The 27743-nt window shown below is 28.6% G+C and overlaps 3 protein-coding genes across 3 annotated transcripts in view; 1 reads left to right on the forward strand and 2 right to left on the reverse strand.

Moving 5' to 3' along the window:
- Positions 1-14507, reverse strand: part of LOC129614910 (serine/threonine-protein kinase unc-51) — a 161776-nt gene extending 147269 nt beyond the window's left edge. The window contains exon 1 of the mRNA XM_055529875.1: positions 14075-14507. Within this exon, the coding sequence (XP_055385850.1) occupies positions 14075-14164 (90 nt within the window). The 5' untranslated portion in view covers positions 14165-14507. The remainder of the gene's footprint in view (positions 1-14074) is intronic.
- Positions 14508-19640: 5133 nt separating this feature from the next.
- LOC129614892 (proteasome subunit alpha type-1) lies at positions 19641-20712 on the forward strand. Its single transcript, XM_055529851.1, has one exon. It carries the CDS (start codon positions 19752-19754, stop codon positions 20616-20618), a length of 867 nt encoding a protein of 288 aa, XP_055385826.1. The 5' UTR covers positions 19641-19751; the 3' UTR covers positions 20619-20712.
- A 124-nt stretch (positions 20713-20836) lies between these two features.
- On the reverse strand, positions 20837-22792 carry LOC129614891 (mitochondrial uncoupling protein Bmcp). Its single transcript, XM_055529850.1, has 7 exons — positions 22774-22792; positions 22579-22701; positions 22380-22527; positions 21525-21944; positions 21407-21467; positions 21242-21343; positions 20837-21179 (listed from the first exon to the last, which is right to left on the reverse strand). Exons 2-7 carry the CDS (start codon positions 22637-22639, stop codon positions 21060-21062), a joined length of 912 nt encoding a protein of 303 aa, XP_055385825.1. The 5' UTR covers positions 22640-22701; positions 22774-22792; the 3' UTR covers positions 20837-21059.
- Between the last annotated feature and the right edge of the window lie 4951 nt (positions 22793-27743).

Below are 27743 nucleotides of genomic sequence, written 5' to 3' on the forward strand. Positions count from 1 at the left end.
TGAACAATAATAATAATAAACAATAATAATAATAAACAATAATAATAATAAACAGTAATAATAATAAACAATAATAATAATAAACTAATAATAATAAACAATAATAATAATAAACAATAGTAATAATAAACAATAATAATAATAAACAATAATTATAATAAACAATAATGATAATGAACAATAATAATAAACAATAATAATAATAATAAACAATAATGATAATGAACAATAGTAATAATAAACAATAATAATAATAAACAATAATAATAATACACAATAATAATAATAAACAATAATAAAAATAAACTAATAATAATAAACAATGATAGTAACACACAATAATAATAATACTAAACAATAATGATAATGAACAATAATAATAATAAACAATAATAATAATAAACAATAATAATAGTAATAAACAATAATAATAATCAACAATAATAATAGCAAACTAATAATAATAAACAATAATAATAATAAACAATAGTAATAATAAACAATAATAATAATATACAATAATAATAATAAACAATAATAATAATAAACAATAATAATACACAATAATAATAATAAACAATAATAATAATAAGCAATAATAGTAATAAACAATAATAATAATAAACAATAATAATAATAAACAATAATAATAATAAACAATAGTAATAATAATAAACAATAATAATAATAATAAACAATACTGATAATGAACTATAATAATAATAAACAATGATAATAATAAACAATAATAATACACAATAATAATAATAAACAATAATAATACACAATAATAATAATAAACAATAATAATAATAAGCAATAATAATAATAAACAATAATAATAATAAACAATAATAATAATAAACAATAATAATAATAAACAATAATAATAATAATAAACAATAATGATAATGAACTATAGTAATAAACAATAATAATAATAATAAACAATAATAATACACAATAATAATAATAAACAATAATAATAATAAGCAATAATAGTAATGAACAATAATAATAATAAACAATAATAATAATAAACAATAATAATAATAATAAACAATAATGATAATGAACTATAATAATAATAAACAATAATAATAATAATAAACAATAATAATAATAAAAAATAATAATAATAAACAATGATAATAATAAACAATAATAATAATAATAAACAATAATGATAATGAACAATAATAATAATAAACAATAATAATAATAAACAATAATAATAATAAACAATAATAATAATAAACAATAATAATAATAAACAATAATAATAATAAACTAATAATAATAAACAATAATAATAATAAACAATAGTAATAATAAACAATAATAATAATAAACAATAATTATAATAAACAATAATGATAATGAACAATAATAATAAACAATAATAATAATAAACAATAATAATAATAAACAATAATAATAATAAACAATAATAATAATGAACAATAATAATAATAAACAATAATAATAATAAACAATAATAATAATAATAAACAATAATAATAATGAACAATAATAATAATAATAAACAATAATAATAATAAACAATAGTAATAATACACAATAATAATAATAAACAATAATAATAATAAACAATAATAATAATATACAATAATAATAATAAACAATAATAATAATATACAATAATAAACAATAATAATATACAATAATAAACAATAATAATACACAATAATAATAATAAACAATAATAATAATAAACAATAATAATAATAAACAATAATAACAATAAACAATAATAATAATAAACAATAATAATAATAAACGGCAACACTTGAAACGTGAAGTTCATTTTTTCTCTATACTGGAAAATAAAATTTTAATAATATAAAAAAAAAAATACTTATTTGTATTAACTCAAGTTTTTTCTGTTTGAAATTTTAAGAACTATAAAGGATTTAAATTTCAAATAAAATTTACAAGGAGAATCTACCTATTTAACAATTAAAGAAAATATAACTTTATTGGTTAATTTTTTTTTTTTTTTTTGACATCATTGGCCATTTTTGTTTTTGTAAAATTATTCTAAGAATATGCCTTACAATTACAAGAAATGTTCGACCTGCAAAAAAATAATTACTGGAAAATCAGGTGGGTGAGGTGTAATGGAGCATGCCAAGGTGCGTACTGCGCACAATGTGCTGGTATCCAGGACTCCAAATTTGATCAAATAAAGGCTAGTAATGAGCCTTGGAACTGTCCACAATGTCCACCAGGACTTAATGACACTCTCGTGATTATATATGGGCAGGATAATGTGTCCGAACATGCAGGTGACTTAGAAACTGATGAATCTGCACAGGTATCCGATTCAATTCAAGAAATTGTCTCCTTTGATTTGACTAATTGTAGCTTAAATAAAGTTGCCACATTTTTAAAAACTTTACCTACAATTATAATAGATATTAGAAGGTCGCAACAATTTCAATCTCAACAGCTGGATAGTACTCTTAGACAAAAAAAGGAGTTCGAAAAGGAAAATAAAGAATTGAAAAACGCATTGAATCGATTGAGTCAAATAACCAAAAATTGGAGGAAAAAATTTACAAAATGGAAGGTGTTCTTGACAAACCGAATCAAGATCAAGTAAAAAACAATGTAATATTGGATGGATTACCCAGCAATTTAAATGATGCAGAAAGTGTTGTGTTGAAAATGGCGAAAAAAATTCAGGCGAACATTGATAAAAAGGATATTTTAGACGTTAAGTCTTTGTCATCGAATCAAGCAAAAAAATCAACCAATCTGTATATCTTACGTTTTAAAACAATAAAAGCAAAAACTGAATTTACGAGTAAGAAGAAATTACACAAGCATTTACTGACTGCTAAATTGGAATTGGGCAATATTGAAAACAAAGAAATTTTTGTTAGGCACCACTTAACTTCGTTACAAACTTATTTGTATCATGAAGCAAAGAAGCTAAAACAATTACATAATTTTCGCTTCTTATGGGTCAACGATGGGCAAATTTTTCTTCGAGAACATGAAAAAAGTAAGGTCTTCTTTATTTCTAATTATAGTGATATTGATCGTATCAAAAATATTTTTAATAATAATTAATAACTTTAAAATCATAACCTCAATAAAGTTCTGTCATTTTTTTGAGATTATTTTTCTTTTTATTATAATTGTTTTGCTAACTTTTCACTCGCTTATGAATTCATATTTCTTTAAACTAATTATTACTTTGACATTTAATAAAAAAAAAAAATTTTTTTTCTATCATGGTATATATGTATTAAATAAGGTTATGTATACATTAACATCATATTATTACATTTATAATGAACAATAATAATGATAATGAACAATAATAATAATAAACAATAATAATAATAAACAATAATAATAATAAACAATAATAATTAACAATCATAATAATAAGCAATAATAATAATAAACAATGATAATAATAAACAATAATAATAAATAATAATAATAAACAATAGTAATAATAAACAATAATAATAATAAACAATAATTATAATAAACAATAATAATAATAAACAACAATAATAAACAATAATAATAATAAACAATAATAATAATATACAATAATAATAATAAACAATAATAATAATATACAATAATAATAATAAACAACAATAATAATAAACAATAATAATAATAAACAATAATAATAATAAACAATAATAATAATAAACAATAATAATAATAAACAATAATAATAAACAATACTAATAATATACAATAATAATAATAAACAATAATAATAATAAACAATAATAATAATAAACAATAATAATAATAATAAACAATAATGATAATGAACAATAATAATAATAAACAATAATAATAATAAACAATAATAATAATAAACAATAATAACAAACAATCATAATAATAAGCAATAATAATAATAAACAATGATAATAATAAACAATAATAATAATAAACAATAGTAATAATAAACAATAATAATAATAAACAATAATTATAATAAACAATAATAATAATAAACAACAATAATAAACAATAATAATAATAAACAATAATAATAATATACAATAATAATAATAAACAATAATAATAATAAACAATAATAATAATAAACAAAAATAATAATGAACAATAATAATAATAAACAATAATAATAATAAACAATAATAATAATAAAGAATAATAATAATAAACAATAATAATAATAATAAACAATAATGATAATGAACAATCATAATAATAAACAATAATAATAATAAACAATAATAATAAACAATCATAATAATAAACAATAATAATAATAAACAATAATAATAATAAACAATAATAATAATAAACAATAGTAATAATAAACAATAATAATAATAAACAATAATTATAATAAACAATAATAATAATAAACAATAATAATAAACAATAATAACAAACAATCATAATAATATACAATAATAATAATAAACAATAATAATAATACACTATAATAATAATAAACAATAATAATAATAAACAATAATAATAATAAACAATAATAATAATAAACAATAATAATAATAAACAATAATGATAATGAACAATAATAATAATAAACAATAATAATAATAATAAACAATAATAATAATAAACAATAATAATAAACAATCATAATAATAAACACTAATAATAATAAACAATGATAATAATAAACAATAATAATAATAAACAATAGTATTAATAAACAATAATAATAATAAACAATAATTATAATAAACAATAATAATAATAAACAACAATAATAAGCAATAATAATAATAAACAATAATAATAATAAACAATAATAATAATAAACAATAATAATTATAAACAATATTAATAATAAGCAATAATAATAAACAATAATAATAATAAACAATAATAATAATAAACAATAATAATAATAAACAATAATAATAATAAACAATAATAATAATAAACAATAATAATAATAAACAATAATAATAATGTAATAAACAATAATAATAAACCAGAGCCATGAATGGATCTGGACTAGAATGGCATACTTATGAAAACAAGCAGGCCAGACCAATAAAAGTCATGGTAAGGGGTCTTCACCCTAGTTGTAAACCGGAAGATATAAAGGAAGACCTAAGCTCTAGGGGTTACAAGATTTTAGATGTAACCAATAAAATTAAGAAAATGAAAGAAAATGGGAAAAACATTATGGTGCCTCTACCGCTGTTTATGTTAACATTGTCAAATGAAGAAGAGATGAAAAAAATTTATAAAATCGATTACATAAACAGGATGAAGGTTAGGATAGAGGCACTTCGAAAGGACAGGACCATTCCGCAGTGTAAAAGGTGTCAAAGGTATGGGCATACACAAAAATTTTGCTAGAGAGAACCGAATTGTGTTAAATGTGCAGGCAGGCACTTAACATCAGATTGCAGTAAGCCAAAGAGTACTGCAGCAAAGTGTTCCAATTGCTTGGAGGCCCACCCAGCAAACTATAGGGGATGCCTTGTAGCTAAGGAGCTGCAAAAACGTATAAATTTGAACAACAACAACCTGAAAAATTCTGAACGGCCACTGAGGAAATTCACCTCGAGAATAGTCTCAAAAGATGTAACATACAGGGACGTTCTCCAGACGAAAACCGATGACGGTGGCCCGAGCAATAAAACAAGGGCCAGTGACGTGAATGTTTTGTATAAAATGCAAAATATGATGCAGAACATGCTAGATATGATGCACAAAATCTCTCAGAGATTGAGTATTTTAGAGAACGAAGGGAAAAAATCGAATACCAAAAGGCCTGGTAAATGATGGCACGAGGTAATTTTAGAATAGCAACATGGAATTGCAATGGTATTGCAAATAAAAAAGACATGCTTGAAGTTTTTCTGCATACACAGAATATAGACGTGTGCCTCGTAACTGAAACACATATGACCTTAAGAAGCAGGATTCGGTTTCCAGGTTACAGAATTTACAACTCGAACCATCCTGGAAATATAGCGAAGGGCGGAACGGCGATAATAATAAAAGAAAATGTGGTGCATTGTGATCTGCACCAGATGCAAACCGAGGGAATGCAAATGACAGCGGTTCAGATCACTTCGACTAAGCAGAAATTTAGAGTGGCTGCATTATATTGTCACCCTAGATTTAAAATTACGGCAGAAACGTTTCAATGCGTTCTGACAGACCTGGGCGATAGATTTATATTGGGGGGTGACTTTAACGCCAAGCACACTGATTGGGGTTCAAGGCATACTTCAACTAGAGGAAGAGAACTTAAGACAGCAATTGGCGGCACGGGGTGCCTTTTTCACTCTACTGCGAAGCCAACGTATTGGCCAACCGATGTTAATAAGTGTCCAGATTTAATAGATTTCTTCATAACGAAACGGATTGCGAAAAATTTTATCGAGGTACATGATAACTACGATCTTGACTCCGATCATTCGGTGATTATTCTTGTACTTAAAGAAAATGTAGTTATGAAAAGAGCGAAACCTTCCGCTTAGAGATTGAACGACAAATAGATCTAAGGAAAAGAATAAGAACGACCCAGCACATAGATGAGGAGGTCGAAAACTTTACTAAAATTATTCAAAAGGCGGCTTGGAGTAGTTCCAAAATTAACGTTATTAGGAGGGGGGGCATTAACTATCCCCCGCATATACTAGGAAAAGTAAAACGAAGCAGGCGGGCGAGAAAAAGGTGGCAACAAACGCGTGATCCTGCTGATAAAACCAGATATAATCATGAATCGCAGCAACTAAGACGCTGTATTAGAAAATACAAAGAGGATTCGGTTGCTGATTATGTTCAAAATTTGACGGCGTGTGAGAAAACCAATTACTCACTGTGGAGGGCAACAAAGAAAATGCAGCAACCTATCAAGCATCTCGCTCCTATTAAAAACATAGATGGAACGTGGGCAAAAACTGACAAGGACAAGGCAAATGCGTTTGCGGATCATTTGGCCGATATATTCTGCCCGCATGACAGCCGGAGCGTGTACGAAAATGAGGAATCTGCAATTGTCAGGGAAAGAGATGTTATAGAAGAAATTAGGGCTCTTAAACCTAGGAAGGCCCCAGGATTTGACCTAATAACGGCCGATATTTTGAAAGAATTACCCAAAAGGGGTATAACGATGCTTACGCGCCTAATAAATGCGTGTATAAGGTTCAATTACGTGCCTGAAAGTTGCAGAGATAATCATGCTGCACAAACCTGGCAAACCTATAGACAGGGCGACTTCTTATAGACCAATCTCTTTGTTGCCAATGATTTCAAAACTACTAGAGAAACTTTTATTGAGAAGACTCCAGCCTATAATTGAAAGTAAAAGGTTAATCCCGAATCACCAATTTGGTTTTCGCCGCAACCACTCAACCATAGATCAGATTCATAGAATAACTGACCTAATAGAGAATTCACTGGAAAAAAGGAGTATGTTCTATCATATTTTTGGACGTAGCCCAGGCCTTCGATAAGGTTTGGCATTGTGGATTAATAAAAAAACTTAGGCTATTACTACCAAGGCAGTATGTTGACCTGCTCGAATCTTACCTGACTAATAGGGTATTTCGAGTTAAACAGGAAGAGAAGTACTCTTCGCTTAGGGATATCAAGTCGGGGGTACCACAGGGGAGTATATTGGGCCCGATATTGTACTTGCTATACACGTGTGATATTCCTGAATCGGAAGGAGTGACAACAGCTACATTTGCTGATGATACAGCAGTTATCGCAGTTGGACGAAATGAAAATGATTCTACACAAAAATTGCAAAGAGCCAGTGATGAGATCTCAAAATGGACTAGAAAGTGGAATATAAAACTTAACGAAATGAAATCAGTACATGTAAATTCCACTAATAGGAAAATTGACAATTCATTTTCGGTTCAAATAAATAGCGTCTTGATTCCGACCGCAAACACGGCGAAGTATTTAGGAATGACGTTGGACGCGAAGCTCAGATGGAGCACATAAAGAAAAAGAGATCTCAACTAGAGGAGGAATACAGAAAGTTCCACTGGCTTTTGGGGAGGCGTTCCAAATTGACGATATACAACAAAGTTTTGATATATAATCAAATATTTAAGCCTGTCTGGGCTTACGGTATTCAGTTGTGGGGCTGCGCTGCGCAGACTCATATCCAATCTATACAAAGATTTCAAAATAGGGTATTACGGGACATTGTAAACGCCCCTTGGTATGTCCGTAATGCTGATATACACAGGGATCTCACGATTCTAAGTGTCACAAACGAAATTAAAAAGCAAGCAGCCAATCATAAAATGCGTTTATCCAATCATGTCAACATCGAGGCGGCTCGATTGGTTGACAATCAAAACTTTGTTAAGAGACTTAAACGTACGAAACCTCTCGAGCTAGTTTAAAGTTTTTTATCTGGAACAATGAGTACTTAGTACACTATTGTGCCAGATCAAAGGCTTGTAAATAATCAAAAAAGTTAGAGCAAAATTAATGGTTAGTCGTCCCGACTAGTTTTATAGTTTATTTTGAGGAGGGTGTTTTTTAGTTAATTAAAGTTTCACACTACTGCTTTTCGTCTGGCAGTGTCTTTCGAGATTTTTCACCCGTCCTCTCGGTAAAAAAAAAAAAAAAAATAATAATAATAATAAACAATAATAATAATTATAATAACAATAATTATAAGGACAATAATAATAATAATAATAACAATAATAATGTTAGTAAAATATTGTATGCATTGAAACATTTACGATCAGTTAAATTCGGTATTCAAATGATATGTTGTGTGTTAAACTTCAACTTCAAATAGCAATAATAACAAGTTTTTTCGCTTCTTCATTCCAAAGAAGGAATTTAATGAAACTCAATGCCAGCTTAACTTCACAAAATATTTGGAGTGAAAAAAAGAACATGGACATAAACAGAAAAAATTTTCAAGTTTCATTGATCTAATAAATTAATGTGTGTACGTACGAAAATAATGTTATGAAATTCGTAAAATTGAAAACAAAATTTCCCCGTTCCTGCCCAAAATTTATTAATACTTGGCAAGAATTGATGTTTATTTGACATAGCATTGTATCGACTTTAAAACGATCGATATTTTCAATAGTTGAAAACTATCGATTGTGTCGATATCTCCATCGATACTATCGATAGTTTTCAACTATCCACCTCTAAATAACAAATATACAATTGTATATTTGTATGTACGTTTAACAAAGAAAAATTTAATTTTGTATAATACACCTACATACATATGTAGGTATGTATTTTTGTTGTTAAATTATATTTTTTCCATAGGTGTAAGTATTAACCACTAATTAAATCTAACCGCTTTCAAATATCGAATAATCCCTGTTTAATAATTTTGCTATAAAAATTATAACCAAAATAAAAATCAGCTGTTCGTTGCTGAAACCCCAAAAAAAATTAATTGTCGACGTTTTACTTTTAAAAACGTAACAGCTAATTTGATAAAAAAAAGAATAATTTGTATTATTTGTGCTTTCATTTGGCAAAGTCTTTCATCAGACTCAGATTTAATCTTAGATTATATATGTACATATGTATAATAACTCAATTAACTGACAACATGAAATTCAAAAAACGAATATGCGTCGCAATGGAAAAATTTAATTTTTTTTAAATCTAGTGATAATTGGTAATTTTATATTTTTTCTATCAGATTCAATCTAATTTCTTCCTCAAAACTTCTATCAAACACCTTCATTTTCATCACATTCTCTTCTAATTTAATCTGACGAATAACAATCACCAATGTTTTACTACATATTCAGTTTTTTTTATAAAATAGGTCTGTCTGGTATAAGAAAGTGTTTAAAAACTTTATAAAACTTGAAAAATTTTTAGAAAGTTTTAGAAATTTTCTCTCATTTATCTCTTAATAATTTAAGATATAAATGAGAGAAAATTATGACGTAAGTTTAGGGCCTGATCGTCTATCTCGCTATTTTACTCGGAAAGAGAGAAGAAAGTGAGTAACAAAACAATCATGTACTTGTAATTTTCGAGTGACAAGAATTATTCCGTACAGATCTCGTTTTTTTTAAACTGTATACAAAAGTTTTTCACTTTGTTTTTGAAAGTGGAAGATTTAGTCGATAATTTCAGAAAAAATACAAAAATCCAATCAAAAAAATGAGTAATCTTATTGGAAAAGTGAAACATCCATTAGAAAATACTGATAATTCTGATTTGAAAGTGTATAAAAAGTGAGTAAACGACAAAAAAAAGAGTTGCCCGTGTCAGCTCTGTAATATGCGTACGAATCTGTTATCCTATTCAAAGTTTCAACTAACTAAACAAAACTGCTATTGAAGTTGTATGGCTGCCACAAGAAATAGACAGGCATTTTCATCGACTTTTTTCAAACACATTGGCCCTACCTATATATTATTGTATATTTACTTGTGCGAAATTTCAATATCACAGTTCTTGTAGTTCCTGAGATAAAGCCAAATAACTTTTGAAGTTGTATAGCAGCTACCAGAAGGAGCCAAGCAATATCAATGACTTTTATCAAAAACACTGGCCCTACTAATATATTTTCTTATGCAAAGTTTCAATATCACAGCTTTTATACTTTCTGAGATATAGCCAAATAACTTTTAAAGTTGTATAGCAACTACCAGAAGGAGCCAAACAATTTCAACGAGTTTTCTCAAACACATTGGCCCTACTAATGTATTTACTTGTGCGAAATTTTAATACAACTTTTATAGCTTCTAAGATATGGTCAAATAAATTTTGAAGTTGTATGGCATCTACTTGAACCAGTACCTCGATCCAATTTAAATAGGGTTCTGGCATTTACTATAATAAATCAATCTGGCATTTATTATAAACGTACGAAAAGATTTATTTAAAGTAAAGAAAATTCATATTCACACAAATAATATTCAATTTTTACAAAAAGTGTTAAAAATGCGTAATAAAAAAAGCAAACGTCCGTGCCTGATGGATCAGTTGATAATACGATGGTTGATAATACGATGGTTGATAATACTATGTGATAATACTATGTTATTTTTTTTTTAAATTTGATTTCAAATTTTCTTCATAGTGAAATTCTTGAAATACTTGGTAGTGAAATGAAGGTAAGGCAAATGTCTATCATTTTGAAAAAAAATCACATGTAACTAATGCATGGGGACTTAAAATTTCATGGGCAAGTCCAAAGTAAAGGCTGACACCACCTCTGTGCTGTGGGTCTCGGATATAGCGGGAAATAAAAAAAAGACTAAAAAGTAACATTCGTGGCGTATCATTAGCTGGTGGCGAATCCTTTACTTTTCCATTTTCAGTCTGGTATCTATACGTCAGAAACAGAAAATGCCGAAGACTGTGTGGCTAAGAGGAAACTTATTCATTAATATGCGAACTTTGAATACCAATCGCCTCCATTTTAAATTAATTTTCGCAAGTTGCTACTTTAGGAACCAGAAATGAACTTTGAAATTAAAAAAAAAAACTACAACAATAATAACAACTACGAAAATAAAAAGAACAACAATCGCAACAAGAACAGCAAGAACAATAACTGAGCAAGAACGGAACCAGAGCACATTTCTACCGACGCAGGTGAAGAATTTCTTCTAACGCCGGAGGAAGAAATTGCAGCCACTCTTATCAAAACGGATAAGCAAGATACAACGCCATTTCTTATCCAAGAAGCAGAGGGAAAAATTAAAGAAATTAGAAAAAAATAAAAAAAAAAAAAATTATGGCATACATACATCAGGGATGGCAAGTCCAAAGTAAAGGCTCTTCAACACAAGAGGAAAAGGCTGAAAAGGTCTCGTAACTTCGTCCATGGCTTCATGGACAAAATGGATAAAATTTCCGATTCACATCCCCAATTTACTGTATCGTACGAAAGGGGCGAATGGATATAACCTGTACTTCAGTGAATCGATTGCTAATATCTGCAATTCTCCTGAAAATTAAGTCTTCTCCAGGGCGAAGTTCATAACTTTTTTATTATTATTTATGGAAAATTTAAAAATTAAAAAAAGTAGACAGAAGTGTTTTAAAATATGTTTAATTTTTACAAAAATTTAAATTCACACAAAATTTAACAACTTGTATTTTAACTATAGACTAGCAGATATATGTATAATCGAAAATTTAATATTTTTAAATGATGAGACATATAATAATGATATTCCAGGCGACCAAACGTTTTTTAACTTTCTTTTTTTTTGTCTTCCAGTGCAGATGCGGTTTGTTTTGTATTTGAAAATTATTAATATACAGAATGCAAGTAAACATTTTTTTTCAATTTTCAATTAAGTACGTACATTGATACATTTAATTACGTACAATGATTGACATGGAATTAATTATGTCATAACGTACTAACGATGGCAGTTAAAGCTCGTTTTATGAGATTGTAACGCTTCTTTGGAGTGAGTTCACAGTGGTTTCGAAGACCGTTCAAAAAAGAGATTTGGAAAATGAGGCTGGAGGTCTGGAGATAACTTTGAGGATTCCGATAACCTAAGGGTGACTATAACCAACAGCTTCTGGGTGAATATAGCCAACAGCAGGTAAAAAAGCTAATTCGATGACATTACTCACAGTGAGTAATGCACGTTATGAGGGAGTGTGTGATTTTTATCAACAGAAAACAAAGATTTCTCGGAGGTTAACCGTTTGCAGCAAAGAAGCTGCGGTGTTTAATTCTAGCATATTTTAAATTTAACACGTGCAGAAACACCGAGGGAGTGCTTTTAACCAAGAGATTGGTACTTGGTGCGGGGCAAAATTTTAAATACTTAAACTAAACCAATTATAATAAGTGGAACTTATATAAATGCTCGCATATTATACACCGTAATGCTAAGTTTTTTCCAAAATCCCTACTAAAATTTACTTATATCCTTGACATAATTTCAATAAGGTAAATTCATTTTACAATATATTTAAACTGCAAATATTGACACAATATATTTAAACAATTTTTGTAAATTTTTTGTTTCAGAATATAAATAAAAAATACACAACGTGGTGTTTGGATAATAAAACTATAATGCGATTTGACTTAAAATGAAAAAAGTAGAGACAAAAAGTAAGAACTTATTAAGTACGTATAAAATGTCTTAATAATTGTAGTGTCGACAGTAAAACTTAATTATGAATATGAAAAATAAAAGAATGATACAAATTTTTAAATTCATTCAACTTGGTCTTGCGAATCTTTGAATTCCAGAATCAAACTTCCGCAATATTTTAGGAGTAATCCATGAGAAAGCTAACAGAATCCATTCGCGTACTGGAAAAGTATAATTGAGATTATCGTAGCCAAAAAACGAGTTTCTAAACAGTTGTTTTGCGTTTCAATTTCCGGGGAAATTTTAAAATTTAAAAATTAAAATTCAAATGTTTCGACATTTGAATTCAATATGTAAAGTCCGAGCAAAAACGTTTATAATAAAATAAGCTATAAAATTACTTTTGTGTCGACTTTGAACTTATTGAAATTTTCTTGAAAATAAATTCGAAATTTATTCTCAAATTGAAATTACGTGAAATGAAAAAAATTCCTGTTTAAAAAAAAAAACAATTTCATTTTAAAATAATCGTGCACTATTTAAATTTTTTCTTCGTTATTTTTATTCAATTAGGTATACTAATAATAAAATAAAATAATTTTGGGTTTAGATTTTCAAAAAGAAACTTAACTGACTTTCCTTTTTAAAACTGAGTTTATTTGTAGTAAACAAAGAAGAATTATGTATAAAATCAAATGTTTTTAAATTCTGAAAACTGCATTATTACTTATGCGCCTATTATATTGAAACATAAATAGAATTTTATCCTTTACGTTATATTCTGGGTAGAATGTATAGTATTTTTAATGATCAAACATAAACTTTTTAATACCAAAAAATTTATGACTTATATTTTCAAAAGAGAATCTGAAAATTATTTAACTAAAGGGTCTTATGAGCGAAAGTTAATTTGAAACTATTTATTACTGACAAAATGTAATATATTATTTGAATTAAATTATTCTGCAAATTTTTAAATATGTGCATACTGTTTCTAAAGTAAATACCTTACGATGCCTTCCTTTATATACAACTGCAAAAGCACCATGTCCCAACATGTCTTTGGTGCTGTACTCATAATCTCCAACAACGTTCATTTTGCATGTAATAAATTATCTACCAGATATCTTAAATCCTTCGTTTTGTTTACACATATGTATATGAAATAACAATATTTGTCGATATTAGTGCCAAAAAAATATTTTGAATTTTTTAAAAGTCTTGCTTTTTTATTTGCTATTTATCAAACGACGTTTTTATAGTACTATTAAATTGACTACAACTAAAATTAAATCCAACTTAAAACGCAAATTATTTCTTTTACTTCATAAACATTCTTCTAATTCTGTGCAACTTTTTTCAACAAAATCAATATAACATAGAAAAGCAATAACTTAATTAATATGTATCTACTGGTTCTTTTTGTAAAGGCTTTAGTTTCTGAATAAATTTTTGATTCAGAATAATAAAACTTTCTTGAAAAAACACAGTCTTTTCTTTATATAAAATCTGCATGAAATTTGTATTCTCTTATAGTAGTTTCTCAAGTTAATTTTTTCAACAATATTAAACGTCAATTAGCCTAATTTTGACATACTGAAATTGTCAGCCCTGCACAACAACCGAAAATTGAATATGCACATACCTGACATTACAAAAAATATGTCAGCCGTGAAACACACGACGTATTATAATATTAGCAAAACATATGTCAAAACATGTTAAAGATGGATTCACTGGTTCGTCGCTTTCCTGACGTGCTTTGTATGAAAATTTGTATTTTTGACATTCTTCTTATTTTAAAACAGCGTTTTTTCTCTTTCAAAAAGTTGAATCGAATTCAACTTTAGTGCAGAGATTTTTGTAAAACATCAATTCAAAGGTCAGAAAAGTGGAATAAAATTTTAATTCAATTTTGAACGTAGAAGCAAAAACAACTATAGGTATAGACTATTAAAAATATTTATTTTACAAATGAACGTGCGGCGCGAATAACATTCTAAATTACAAAATTTCGAATGTTATGTTTTGCTAAAAAAATGTTCCTTATTCCATTCTCTATATTTCTCTTAAACATTATAATGGTCTCCCACACTTCTTAAGCATTGTTTTTGGCTCTCAAAGTTGGCAGTTTGTGGAAAAACGTTCTAAAATAAAGATGTCGTGTCCGAAAATTGTGAAGATCGCTTAGTAAAAAAGATCAATAGAGGTAAAAAAAAAAAATTAATGCCTCAAACTGGAAAGATAATAAAAATAGGATAAACAATAGAGGAAAAAGTTATGTGGCCAGAAAAGGTCAAATGGTGCACAAAGTATTTCTGAACAGGTTCCTGGAAAAACATTCTAATTGTAATTTCCACTGTATTAACGTATTTTTATTTATTATATTTAATAATTTAATTGGCGACTTGTAAATGTAAATTTAAGTGCCGCGAACTTACTAAAATTAAAATAAATTCTACAATATGAATCATAATGAAAAATCTTTATATTTTTAAATGGTGGCCCTATAATGTTTGATAAATCAATTTATCGAACATTTTTTTTGTCCGTACAATGGAAATTTATAAAGGCTTCTTCATCTCTTAGCCTCACCTCCTGAACCAGACTATTCTTTGGTCAATCTTTCCTTTAAAATATGTCTGACCCCAAACCTTTTCGCTCCAATTACCGTTTTTCTATTTTTATGTTATATAAATATAATTCTTTAAATTAAGTTTTAGTAACTGCATAATCATTGTATTTTTATCCATTATGTTTAAAAATATCTTCATTCCCATTATGTTTTTAATTGTTTTTATAAATTTTAAAATTGGATTACTACCACACACAATTTTTGTCAATTCAGTCCTTATAAACCGATTGAATTATACCCTGCACCTTTCGTTGTTGTATAGCAATTACTCAAACCTGTGAAACCATTCTATAGAAACTTCACGGATATGTCTGACCTATAACTGGACACACAACTGCCAAGTTTCATGAATCTGACTTTATTATTTTTCCAAATATTTAAAATTAGCTTCTAGAGTTGTATGGCACGTACTCGAACCTGTCAAACAATTTCACTAAAACTTCAGAAATATATCTGATCTATAATTGGACACATGACTGCCAAGTTTCATGAATCTGACTTTATTATTTTGCCGAATATTAAAAATTTGCATGTGTAGAATATAATTGGACACATGTATACAAAATTTTATATTGATACCTTTATTAGTTTTTGAAATATTTAAAATAAACTCCTTGAGTTGTCCAAATTAGTTCAATTACAATAAAGTTCGTCCATGGCACAAAAGAAAAAACTTGTGAAAGTTTGGTATCGATTGCATTATTCGTTTTTGAGTTATGGTCTAAATCAACGCAGAATTTTACGCTGAGTTCACTTAGTTACAAACTCCATACCAAAGTTAATATACCCTTCACAAAGTGCAGGGTATAAAAACAACCAGCTTTTTTCAGAAGAATCAAAGAACAGTTGAGAGAAAAAATAGCTTGACTTTAAATAGGTCACAACTAAACCGACAAGCTAATGTTTTTATATCTAACAAGTCCCAATGCTCAGAGAAAAATATGACAGCACTAGTGTATAATATCCTGTAATGTCTTTATATCTAACAAGTTCCAATACTCAATTTTTTTTACGAAATATTACGAATTTTTGGCTTCGTTGCTGGTTTTTTCTTTAAATGCCACTGATCGTGTCATATTTTTTATTATTTTTTTTTTTTTTTTACGTAAAAAAGAGTTTAATATTTTAAAAAATCTCACGATATTATACACATCAAAGTATATCTACTAATAAGTAATTCAACTCGTTCCATTCCGTTAGTTTTCGTTTGCATCTTGCTTCCAAATTCTTTCCATTTTTTCCATTTATTCCATTTTTTTTAGAAATAGATGGTAATAAGAGTTGTGTAGGCAAGAAAGAAACAAAATATTGTAAACAAACGAGTGTATCAAAAACATTGAACTAGAATAAAATTAAATTAGGTAAAAATTTTGTTATTTTATTTTGATAATAACAAAATTTATTTTTCATTTTATAAAACTTAGGTAAAAAATTCGAATGTATGAAAGCAAAAGAGTTTGAAATTTCATGTATGAATGTACACATGCATGTACCTGGTACAGTAGATACACAGTATCAGGTAGTGACATAGAAATAAAGTAATTTATAAAGAAAAAAAGGTACTGATTACTTTATGAAATATAATTATTACCGGGAAATATATTATTCATGGCAAATATGTTCTAAATTTATTAAGATTGAAATAAAAATAAAAAATTTAAAGATAATTTATTTATTTTATTTATTAATTACAAATGCCTAACACTAAATATTTAAAATATTTTCAAAAGTACATATTTACCTCTTCACATCTTTTGGCAACAAATGAAATTTTCGTGTCGGCTTTTTTTCATCCCAAACACTTCAAATAATGTTTACCCATTTTTATAAAAGAAAATATTTTTTTCACAACTATTTAAATTTTTTTTACTATTGTACGTCTTTTCAAAATTTATTTTTATTATTTGTAAAAATTATATTATATAAATTATAATAATTTTTTTAAACACTTTTTTTCTTCTTCGCTTTTATAATATAATACACATTTTTTGCCACCTTGTACTGGAATGAATTACAGAAATTATTGTGTCGCTTTTTGTGCCTATACTTTATATAGGAACAAATAATAAAGTGTCGCCTTTCAAAATAATATTATAAAAAACAGGTTGACATCTATTGCGTACTCTTTCCCTCTCCCAAAAATTCTTATGTGTATAAAAACGAAAATAAGAAGGTATACTGCTTAACTCTTTTAACTAAGGGAATTTGTTGTATACAAACATTGGTGAGTGATTGCATTAGTGTGATGTAAACGGAGAGTCGAACTACTTATTAGTAGGTATACTATGATACACATTTTTTAAAACGCTCCCATTTAAATTCTATTGCACGAAAAAGAAAGAAAGGTAGGAGGAAAGAAAAAATGAAAAAAAATTTCAAATTCATATTTCAGTATGGTTTCAAATGTTAATGAGGAAGGATGTATGATTTTTTATGCACATTTTGTATTTCCCAATAAGGTAAAATGAGTAGTATCGGTTAACAAAAATGTTAATAAAAGTAATATAGGTTGACACATTTCAACAATTTGAATTATCTCATTTCAGTTATTTATACGTTACTTATAAAATTGTTTCAAATAATATCAGTTAGTTCTTAAGTCATTAAAAATAAATATGTATGTACTTACTTCCAATAATTTTTTTTTTAAATAATTATTTTAAAACTATTTCAAAGACGTTATATTGAGTTCTTCAAAAATTTTGCTGTGCTCTTTTTTCATATTTTATTAGCAGGTAAACAAGAGCAATCTATTTATAAAATGTCCCTGCATGTGTATGTATGACCTATCTTAATTCTAAACGGAAAGAATTTTAAAATACCTGAACAAAAATTTTAAAATACCTGTTATTTTACAGTCGGAATTTTTGAGTCATTTGGTAAAATACCATTTATTTCAAAAATAGAAAAATATTCAAATCCGGTCATAAAAATATATGATTGTTTTTTCCAAAAATTTTAAACATTTTTTTTCTTAGGTAATTGATATAAATGATACTAAGTTTTTAATATTTTTTCAAATAAAAACAGAGGTAAAATTTTGAAGTTTATATAAAATTTGTATTTAAAAAATAATATTTGATTGTATTTTAGATATTATTTTCTAATTCCCTCTTCAAATTTTTTCTTTACTATGTATTTATATCAATATTTAAGAATTGTCTTTCATTAATTATATTGTCAATAATGTCTTTATATCTAACCCAGCATTTACACATACAAGTTACTTGCATGCAAGTTTGTATAATATTAATTGTCAATTAGTTGTTCGAAATGTCAAATTACTTGCTATTATGACGTAGGCGTTTAGCAAGTTAATTTTTGAAAATGTCTTTGAGAAGAAAACAACTAGCAATATATATAATTGTTTATAAATTTTAGAAACCATAAGTTTGCTAAGTTTAATTTTTTCAAAACAAAATTCAAAAATTTTAAATTAAAAAAAAAAAAATCAAAACAACAAATTTTTTTTTGTGAATTTCTCAATATGTCAAATTACTTGCTCAAATTACTGGCAGCAAAATTTTCTTGCAAGTTGAACTGCAAGTAAACAAGCAAGTAGAAATATTTCAATGTGTTAGTAAAATTTTTGTATGTATTGCAACTTTCTTGCAAGTAACTTGTACGTGTAAATGCTGGGTTAATTTTTCATTTTTTCACTTCAAGCCTTAAATCAAAAGAGAAACTTAAAGTAAATAAATAGTACCAACATACGTATACACATATAAGCATTTTTTGCAAAATCGTATAAATATAAAATTTGCTTTCGTATAATTAAGCGCAAAAATAAAAAATTTATTAATTGTTCGTCATAATTGTTGTTTTATCACTAACTCAGTAAGAAGAAAGTCAACAGATATTTAATTTTTTAGCTGTTTTGAAAATTACGCTAGATATAACGACAAAATTTCTAAGACGGCATCACTGCTCAAAATTTGCATGTCATTTTATCATTCATATTTAGTTTATTCACTATTCATTAAGTATAAAAGGAATTAACTTAAAAAATTATATATAAAAATTAATTGAAATATAAAATATCATTGAAAATGTTCCGTAATCAGTATGATAGCGATGTTACTGTTTGGAGTCCGCAAGGTCGTCTACATCAAGTGGAATATGCCATGGAAGCAGTTAAACTTGGTTCAGCTACAGTTGGATTAAAGAATACGGATTATGCTGTATTAGTAGCTTTGAAAAGAGCATCATCTGAACTTTCTTCGTACCAAAAAAAAATTATTCCAATAGACGATCATTTAGGAATTTCTATAGCTGGTATTACAGCGGATGCCAGGGTGTTAAGTTGTTATTTGCGTAGCCAATGCTTGCACTATAAGTACACGTACGATACCTATTACCCCGTGGCACGATTAATTTTAGATTTGGGTAATAAAATGCAAATAACAACTCAGCGTTATGACCGTCGTCCTTATGGTGTAGGATTGCTTGTAGGAGGTTACGATGATAAAGGTTCCCATATTTATCAAGTGCTTCCATCAGCAAATTATTTTGACTGTAAAGCTATGTCTATTGGATCACGATCTCAGAGTGCCCGAACTTATTTGGAAAGACACCTTAACGATTTTCTTGATTGTTCAAAGGACGACTTAATTTGCCATGGAATTCAAGCTTTGCGTGGTTCATTGCCAAATGAAGATCTATTGTCTAAAGATGAGGTGTCTCCACTTTTAAATATATCAATTGCTATTGTTGGCAAAGATCAACCGTTTAAAATTTTAGATGATAATGAAAGCCGTCACTATATGTCTCTGACGAAATCCAAAACCCCAAAAGCTGCAGCTACTCGCCCTGATGATGATGACGATGACGATACACCAGCACCTATAGCCAAGGACAATGAGGATCCTCCCCACGGCCCTAGCGACTCAATTCCACTTGTAGCTATGGAGACATAAAGGTACGCTAAAGGAAAATAGTTTTTGAATATATTTTGAAACTAAATTGGAACATCAACTTATTGAATAAACATTTTTATTTTGAACTAACAAATCAGTTAAACTCATTTTTTAAACTTTTAATTTTCTACTAATAAGGACATGACAAAAACTTAAATATTACTAGAATTTATGAAACTTAAACAATGAATTTGTATATTATTTATTTTGAATAAGCCACAAGTATATTATTATTTCTGAAATTATTAAACAATATAACATAAATTGACTATTTTGAGCAGATATAATCAGGGATGAGCTCTTACATGCACACATGTACTTTGCGCCTCTAGTTACATAAACTTATAATATGCGGTTAGTTTTTTATCGGGTAAAATCAAAAATACTAAATGCTGCTTTTTTTAAATGGACACCTAGCGCTTCAATTTTATAAATCTATATCTAATAAAATTGCTTCAAGCGTTCATATGTAATAAAGAAAATGATATTCCAAGGTCCCATTCGAAACCATGTAGGTACAAAACCTTTATACAACGCCAAGAAACCTTCAGTTCTGGTTGTCTGAAAATTCACGTAAGTTTTTAGAAAGTAATGTGTGTACTTAGTAATATGGTGTATCTTACATGGAAAAAACAATCCAGACTTCCACTATACACTCTTTTTGAAGCAGTGTGTGACGGCGAATTCAAATTTACACCAAAATTTTTCTGATTCATCAATCGTGTCTTAACAAAAAAAAAATAAAATAAATTTATGTATTCACTTCTTATTTTTTTCAAAATTCTTACCCTTATGACATCAATTGGATTTGAGGCAATAGCACTTCCTAAACTGGCTACAAAACTAGAGCTTTAAACAACACACCGTTAGCTATACTTTTCCAATGTTTAATATAACTATACTCACATAAAGTGATTTACTACCTTATCACCAAAAGTGCTCATTAAGTAATGTTTACAAAAATCATAAACTGGCAATTCAACTGCTGCAATGACAGCAGCCCTCTGAGCAGTTGGTCCAACACCTCGCCACAAACCTTTGATGCCTTCGTATCGATATATTTCACCAAAACAAGCAAATAAGCCAAGATTATTGGATCCTTTACCATGAACTTGCATTCTCACTTTTAAAACGTCTGTAGGATTTGCAATTGCACTTGACACTGCACCAGCTGAAACTGCACACAATACATTTCCCAAAATTTTTTCTTTACCAGTTCCGTTATCAATTAGCAAGCCATAATGACTTGCCATTTTTTTTAGAGTGTAATAGGTACCAAATTTAATAGTCCCATAAGTTGCCTGTCGCAGAACAGCAGGCCATATACTGAAAATCTTGAAATTAAATAAACTTCATTATTGGGTTATGGTTATAAGTGTATGGATCTTTGTTGAATACTACAATCTATACCAGCAAAAGAATTCTTAATAAGAGTAATATGTAAGAAAATAGTAGGCATTACTTTACTTTATGTGGAATTATAAATATAAAGTCACACAAAATATTTCAAAAATCAGAAAATTTTTGGATTTCCATAAATTCATACACTTGCAAAATTTACACTCATATTTTGTTAGTCGCATCATTCGAGGTGATGCGGTATTATTAAAAAGTATTTTGATTTTCAGTATAAAATTTGAACTTTTGGAAATGATTTTATTCTGAAAAACTTTTGAATAAAATTTTTGAATAAAAACCCATCGCGTCAAGTAATACGACTAACAGAATATAAGTGTTAGTTTTTAAAAATGGTTATATTACCCAGAATAGAGGGCAGATATGCCTTCTTCTTTAGATATCTTAATAAAAGCATCAATCATTCCACAATACTTTAACTCAGAAAAAATTGGGTCGATTTTTTGACCTTGAATTTGCAATCTGGTTTTCGCCGTATCAATTGGAAAGGTCCCTAAAAAGACACAATGATCTTGGTACTATTTTGTTAATGTTTAAATTTTACCAAACTCAGCTGTGATTGAAGCAAGCCCGCCATATATAAATGGACGCCAGTCTCTGTCCATTATACATACAATTTTCCTATTATTGCAGCTTACAAAAAGAAAGAAACCACCGGTAGCTTTAACTGAAGTAAATATAAATTAGAAATCAGATAAAAATCCTTCACTTTATTTTTAGGTTAATTTCTTATGCCCACCCTGTATTTAAATCAGGGATGTTCCAAACGCAACGCCTTAATTTTGATGAGTTTACTGCATTGAAATGATATCTGATCAATACTGTACGACAGCGTCTACACAAAATAGTTTTAAGTCGTTTAAGAAATTTTTTACACCTTTTTCCATATTTTTCAAAATTTATTCATTCTATATTATTGGACTAGGCGCAATAAATTTGCATACGTTATGACATCATGTGTCATTGTACATATCATAAATTTTTCGTTGTGATGTCTGATTTGGTTCAAATTGAAATTGTGATATTTTGGCTTTTTTCAGTTCAACTTCAATTGAAGATATTGAAGAGTTTGTGAAGACTTTCTTTTTATCCATTCTTCGAATTGAAGATTTAAAAAAATTCAGATATTGGGGTAATATTGATATTGGTGACAGCACTGGTTTCGAGGCTACAGAATTTTTATTAATTAATAGGAGCTGAGTTTCATTCAATAACCGTACTTCACTGCCAAAAAACATAGCATATTTATGACGAATAGCATAAATGGTGAATGATAATGAGAAAAAGAATCACCATAGCATGATCACAAGGACGGCGCTATCTGCCTTTTTCCTCCGACAGTGGAGGAGCGTGACTCCTACTCTAAAAAATCACCTAAACTCTGAACTAGTAAAACTAGTTCGGATAAAACTAGTCCTACAGACCAACTATTACCTCCGCGCTAACTTGGTTTTAGGAATTAAATACCTTCCATAAGGAAATTGGTATTTCGTGTTAAATCGAAAGCTCTTGTTCGTTTAAGTCTTTCTGTCATAACGCCATTGTCTAGCAGCCGAGCTGCTTCCATTTTTATATGATGTTCTAGACGAGCCCTATACTTTGTAGCACAACTCCTAATTTCATCTAAAATCAAAGGAATTCCTAAGTCCCTGTGAATATCACTGTTACGTATATACCATGGCACATTTACCATGCCCCGTAGAACCTTATTCTGGAAAGTTTGAATTTTGTTAATATGAGTCTTCTTGACACAACCCCACAGTTGAATACCATATAGCCATATTGGTTTAATGATTTGGCTATAAATTAATATCTACGTGGCATTTACCATGCCCCGTAGAACCTTATTCTGGAAAGTTTGAATTTTGTTAATATGAGTCTTCTTGGCACAACCCCACAGTTGAATACCATATAACCATATTGGTTTAATGATTTGGCTATAAATTAATATCTTTTTATCAATTGCCAAATTGGACTTACGACCTAGGAGCCAATAATTTTTTTTATATTTATTTTCCAATTCTGTGTGTTTCTTCTTTATATGCTCTTTTCACCTTAGCTTGACATCTAAAGTCTTTCCTAGGTATTTTGCTGAGTTATGGATCACTACGTTCGTTCCATTTAAGTTAATTTGTGGTGGATTCACTATTTTCCGACTGGTGAAGTTTATGTGAACCGATTTTGCTTTATTCAACTTCATTTTCCAATCCCTAGTCCACTGTCTTATTTTGTTACTTGCCTCCTGTATTTTTTTGTCGAATCGTTAATGTTCGCTCCTACTGCCAATATTGCAGTATTGTCAGCAAAAGTGGCTATTGTAGCATTTTCTGTTTGTGGCAAATCACTCGTGTAAAGCAGGTACAATTTTGGAATTTAAATGGGCACCATACATAAAAAATTTTCGTATTTCATTATAATTTATATTACTAATTTATTAGTATTGCACTACCTCCTCTTGGTTTTGTTTGGTCTTATTCTTTTTCAATCTTCTTTTTTGCAATTCTTTTTCAACCAAACAGCCTCGATAGCAAGCAGGGTGTGCTTTATTGCAGTTCGCACATTTGGGCTGAAAATTATCCTTCTTGTTGCACTCCGCTGTCATATGATTACCAGCACATTTTACATATCTAGGCTCTCTTTGGCAAAAATTTTGTGTGTGTCCAAATCTCTGGCATCTCTTGCATTGAGGAATGGATCCGCTGCTTCTAAGAGCTTCAATTTTTACTCTCATGTGCTGTAAGTATTCGATTTTATAGATCTTGGTTATCTCTTCCGAATGGTCAAAAGATAACATAAAGAACGGAAGTCTTACTGAAATATATTTTCCATTTTCCTTCTTCCTTTTCATTTTATTTACAACATCTAGACATTTAAAGCCTCTGCTAATAAGCTCTTTTTTTATATCCTATGGCTCACACGATGGATGGAGATTTCTAGCCATAACTTTAAATGGCCTCGTCAGTTTATTCTCATACGTGTGCCACTCCAGTCTAGCCTTATTTATAGCTTTTGTTAGTAATCTGTATTCATTTTCATTTTCCACATTTATTTTTAATTGGTCATTATTAATCATATTGACCTTAACGTTTATTCTTTCTTCTTTTAATATCTTAACTATGTAGGGATAGTTCTTAATGTTGCTCAATATAACCGGAGGAGGCTTGTGCTTTTTTGGATTTTCAGCCTTCATTTTAGGGCTGGTTTCATTATTTTTTTTAACTGTCGTCTCTGAATTTATTTCAGGAGACTTTTCCATTTTTCGCTTCTTTGCATTATTCTGTTTTAGGATCCAGTCAATTTCTCTTGCCAGTTTCGTATACGATAACTTCCGCATCTTTGTTTTTCTTTTCTGTTGATGCAGATTTTATTTGATTTTTTAAATCTACATTCTCTGCCTGTAATTTGCAGATCTCGTTTTGTAACACTTTACAAAGACTCTCTAACTCGGTTATTCTCGAGTCGTCAACTTATTCTACTGTATAAGATGCCTTTTCATATTACCCTCTAGGGTTTTCATTTTTTTGTCTTCCGCAAACTTATTCGACTTTTTCTCAGAGTTATTATCCTTAACTCTGTCCTTTTTCTCTGCAATCACCAATGGGGGTGATCGCATGACCCCCGATCTCCTTCTAAATGGGTCCATCAACGCCGATCTACTATGCAATAAGTGGTCTCCCCCAGAATCCATGAGACCAGCCTTCGAAGAGTGTGGATTTTCCAGCATTACTGGATTACCACCTGGAGTATTCAATCTTTGTGTTTTGTGCATTGCATCTGTTTTGTTTTATTTCGGAGTTTTCTTCTCCTAGCCTTTGAGAATGATTCCGTCGTGCAAGGAAGCACATATAATTTCTGCCGTCCCTCAGGGATCAGTAGCAGACCAGAAAGCTGCTCATTGGGAGTCCGTCGCGTCTGGATTTCTATTTGGATTTCAGTGGACTCTTACCACAAGCATACCTTACTGCGGATATTTCGTGGCCTAACCCGCCGGGGAGGTATAATTAATAAAACAAAATAATTCAAAATTAACCATTAAAAAGAAAGAAATATTTGAAGTACAAACATCAGGTGTTGGGTTGAAAACGACTCTTTCCAGTACCAGAGGATATCTTGCCACCCCCACGACCGAGACCGAGAAGCGGGATCAGGAGTTTTTCGAGCATAATTCGCCTTCGACAGGCAAAGGTTTATGTGGGCACGATTGTAAATATCACTCCTTGTCGCAGGAAGGTCTGCAAGAACCTATACCACTTCTGACGCAAATGTTCAGGGCTAGTTGCTGTTATAGATATATTCCAGAAAGTTAAAGGAAAGTATTCATACCAAAATCTAATAATCTTGATACTCGCCCGAATTCATACCAACTAAAAAGTCTGAAATCGTTTCTTCTGTAGGCGATTAAAAAAATGCGACGGTGTATGCCACTCTTACACAGTCGCAGTGCCTTGTGTATCTAAGGGAAATGGCCTCATTAAGGGCCTTAAAGACCCTCCCCAATGAAGGTTCTTCTGAATATAGTTCCGCTTAATATGAACCTAAAGGGATCCAAAGCCCGGTGACCTTAAGGTTCACCTTAGCATTATGTGGAAGATTAACAGTATTCAGGACATGACGTTGCTTTTGTATTTTGATTCACAATTAAAAAATATTGTGGGACCTTATGTTGCGGAGTTTATGTGGGCCCCACACCTTGTGTTAAAGTTGTGATTTTCTACATGGATCGAAACGTGAAGAATAGGTGGATGTGGACGTTTACGCAGAAAACTTAAAGCTTGGTCAATTATCCTTTAGCACGAGTTCAAAAATTGCATTATCTTAAATTACATCTCATTTGTGAGCCACAGACAATATTAAGGCCATTTCAGATTACGAAAAGTAGTTATATCGCAGCTTTGTCGACACTAAAAAATAGAAAATAAACGAATCTGAGTAAACATCTAATGTGAGCCACAGACAATAAGTCTGGCCATAACAATTAATTTTTTGCAAGTTGTGTTGAAGCATGCAGAAGCAATAGTATATGAGAAAAGGAGAACGTAAATGCTATACCTACTTTTACTTTGCCAAAGAACGAGGTCATCAGGGACAAATGGATACAAGCATTAGGAAAAAACGATTCAACATTCAACACCAACGAAGTATTTTTATTTTGTAAGAGCTTTAACTTTTATTCTGTTGCCTGTGGCAAATATAATTTACTCAATTATCTACAATTGTTAAAATTTTAACAATTTAAATCAGTATGTAATTTAATTTAGGTGAATATATGGTACATTTATGTGATAAAACTTATAGATTTGCTCGTCAAATATTACTCGTCAGTTTAAGAAAAATGGATTAAAAATTTTTATTTCTTCAAATTTAAGAAATTATTTATAATTTAACTGTTTTATAATTTAGGAGTACGAGTAGTAACATTTTAACTGAGCGATATACTAAATCCAATAGTCACAAAAACGAGCGACATACCCCTGTGCAATATTGATAAAAGCATATGCGAAGTAAAATAAATATAATACCATACACCGTAAAAGTGACCGAATTAGTTGCCAATATAATTACAACACAAGTAAAATTAAACGATATACTAAATCCAATAGTCATAAAAACGAACTCCTATATGCAATATTGATTCAATTTAAATAAAAACAAACGAGACCTGAAGTAAATGAAATTTTATTTTATACAAATAAAAGTGACCGAATCAAT

This window comes from Condylostylus longicornis, unplaced genomic scaffold (genome assembly GCF_029603195.1).
Source record: "Condylostylus longicornis isolate FDR11 unplaced genomic scaffold, ASM2960319v2 ptg000126l, whole genome shotgun sequence".
NCBI lineage: Eukaryota > Metazoa > Arthropoda > Insecta > Diptera > Dolichopodidae > Condylostylus > Condylostylus longicornis.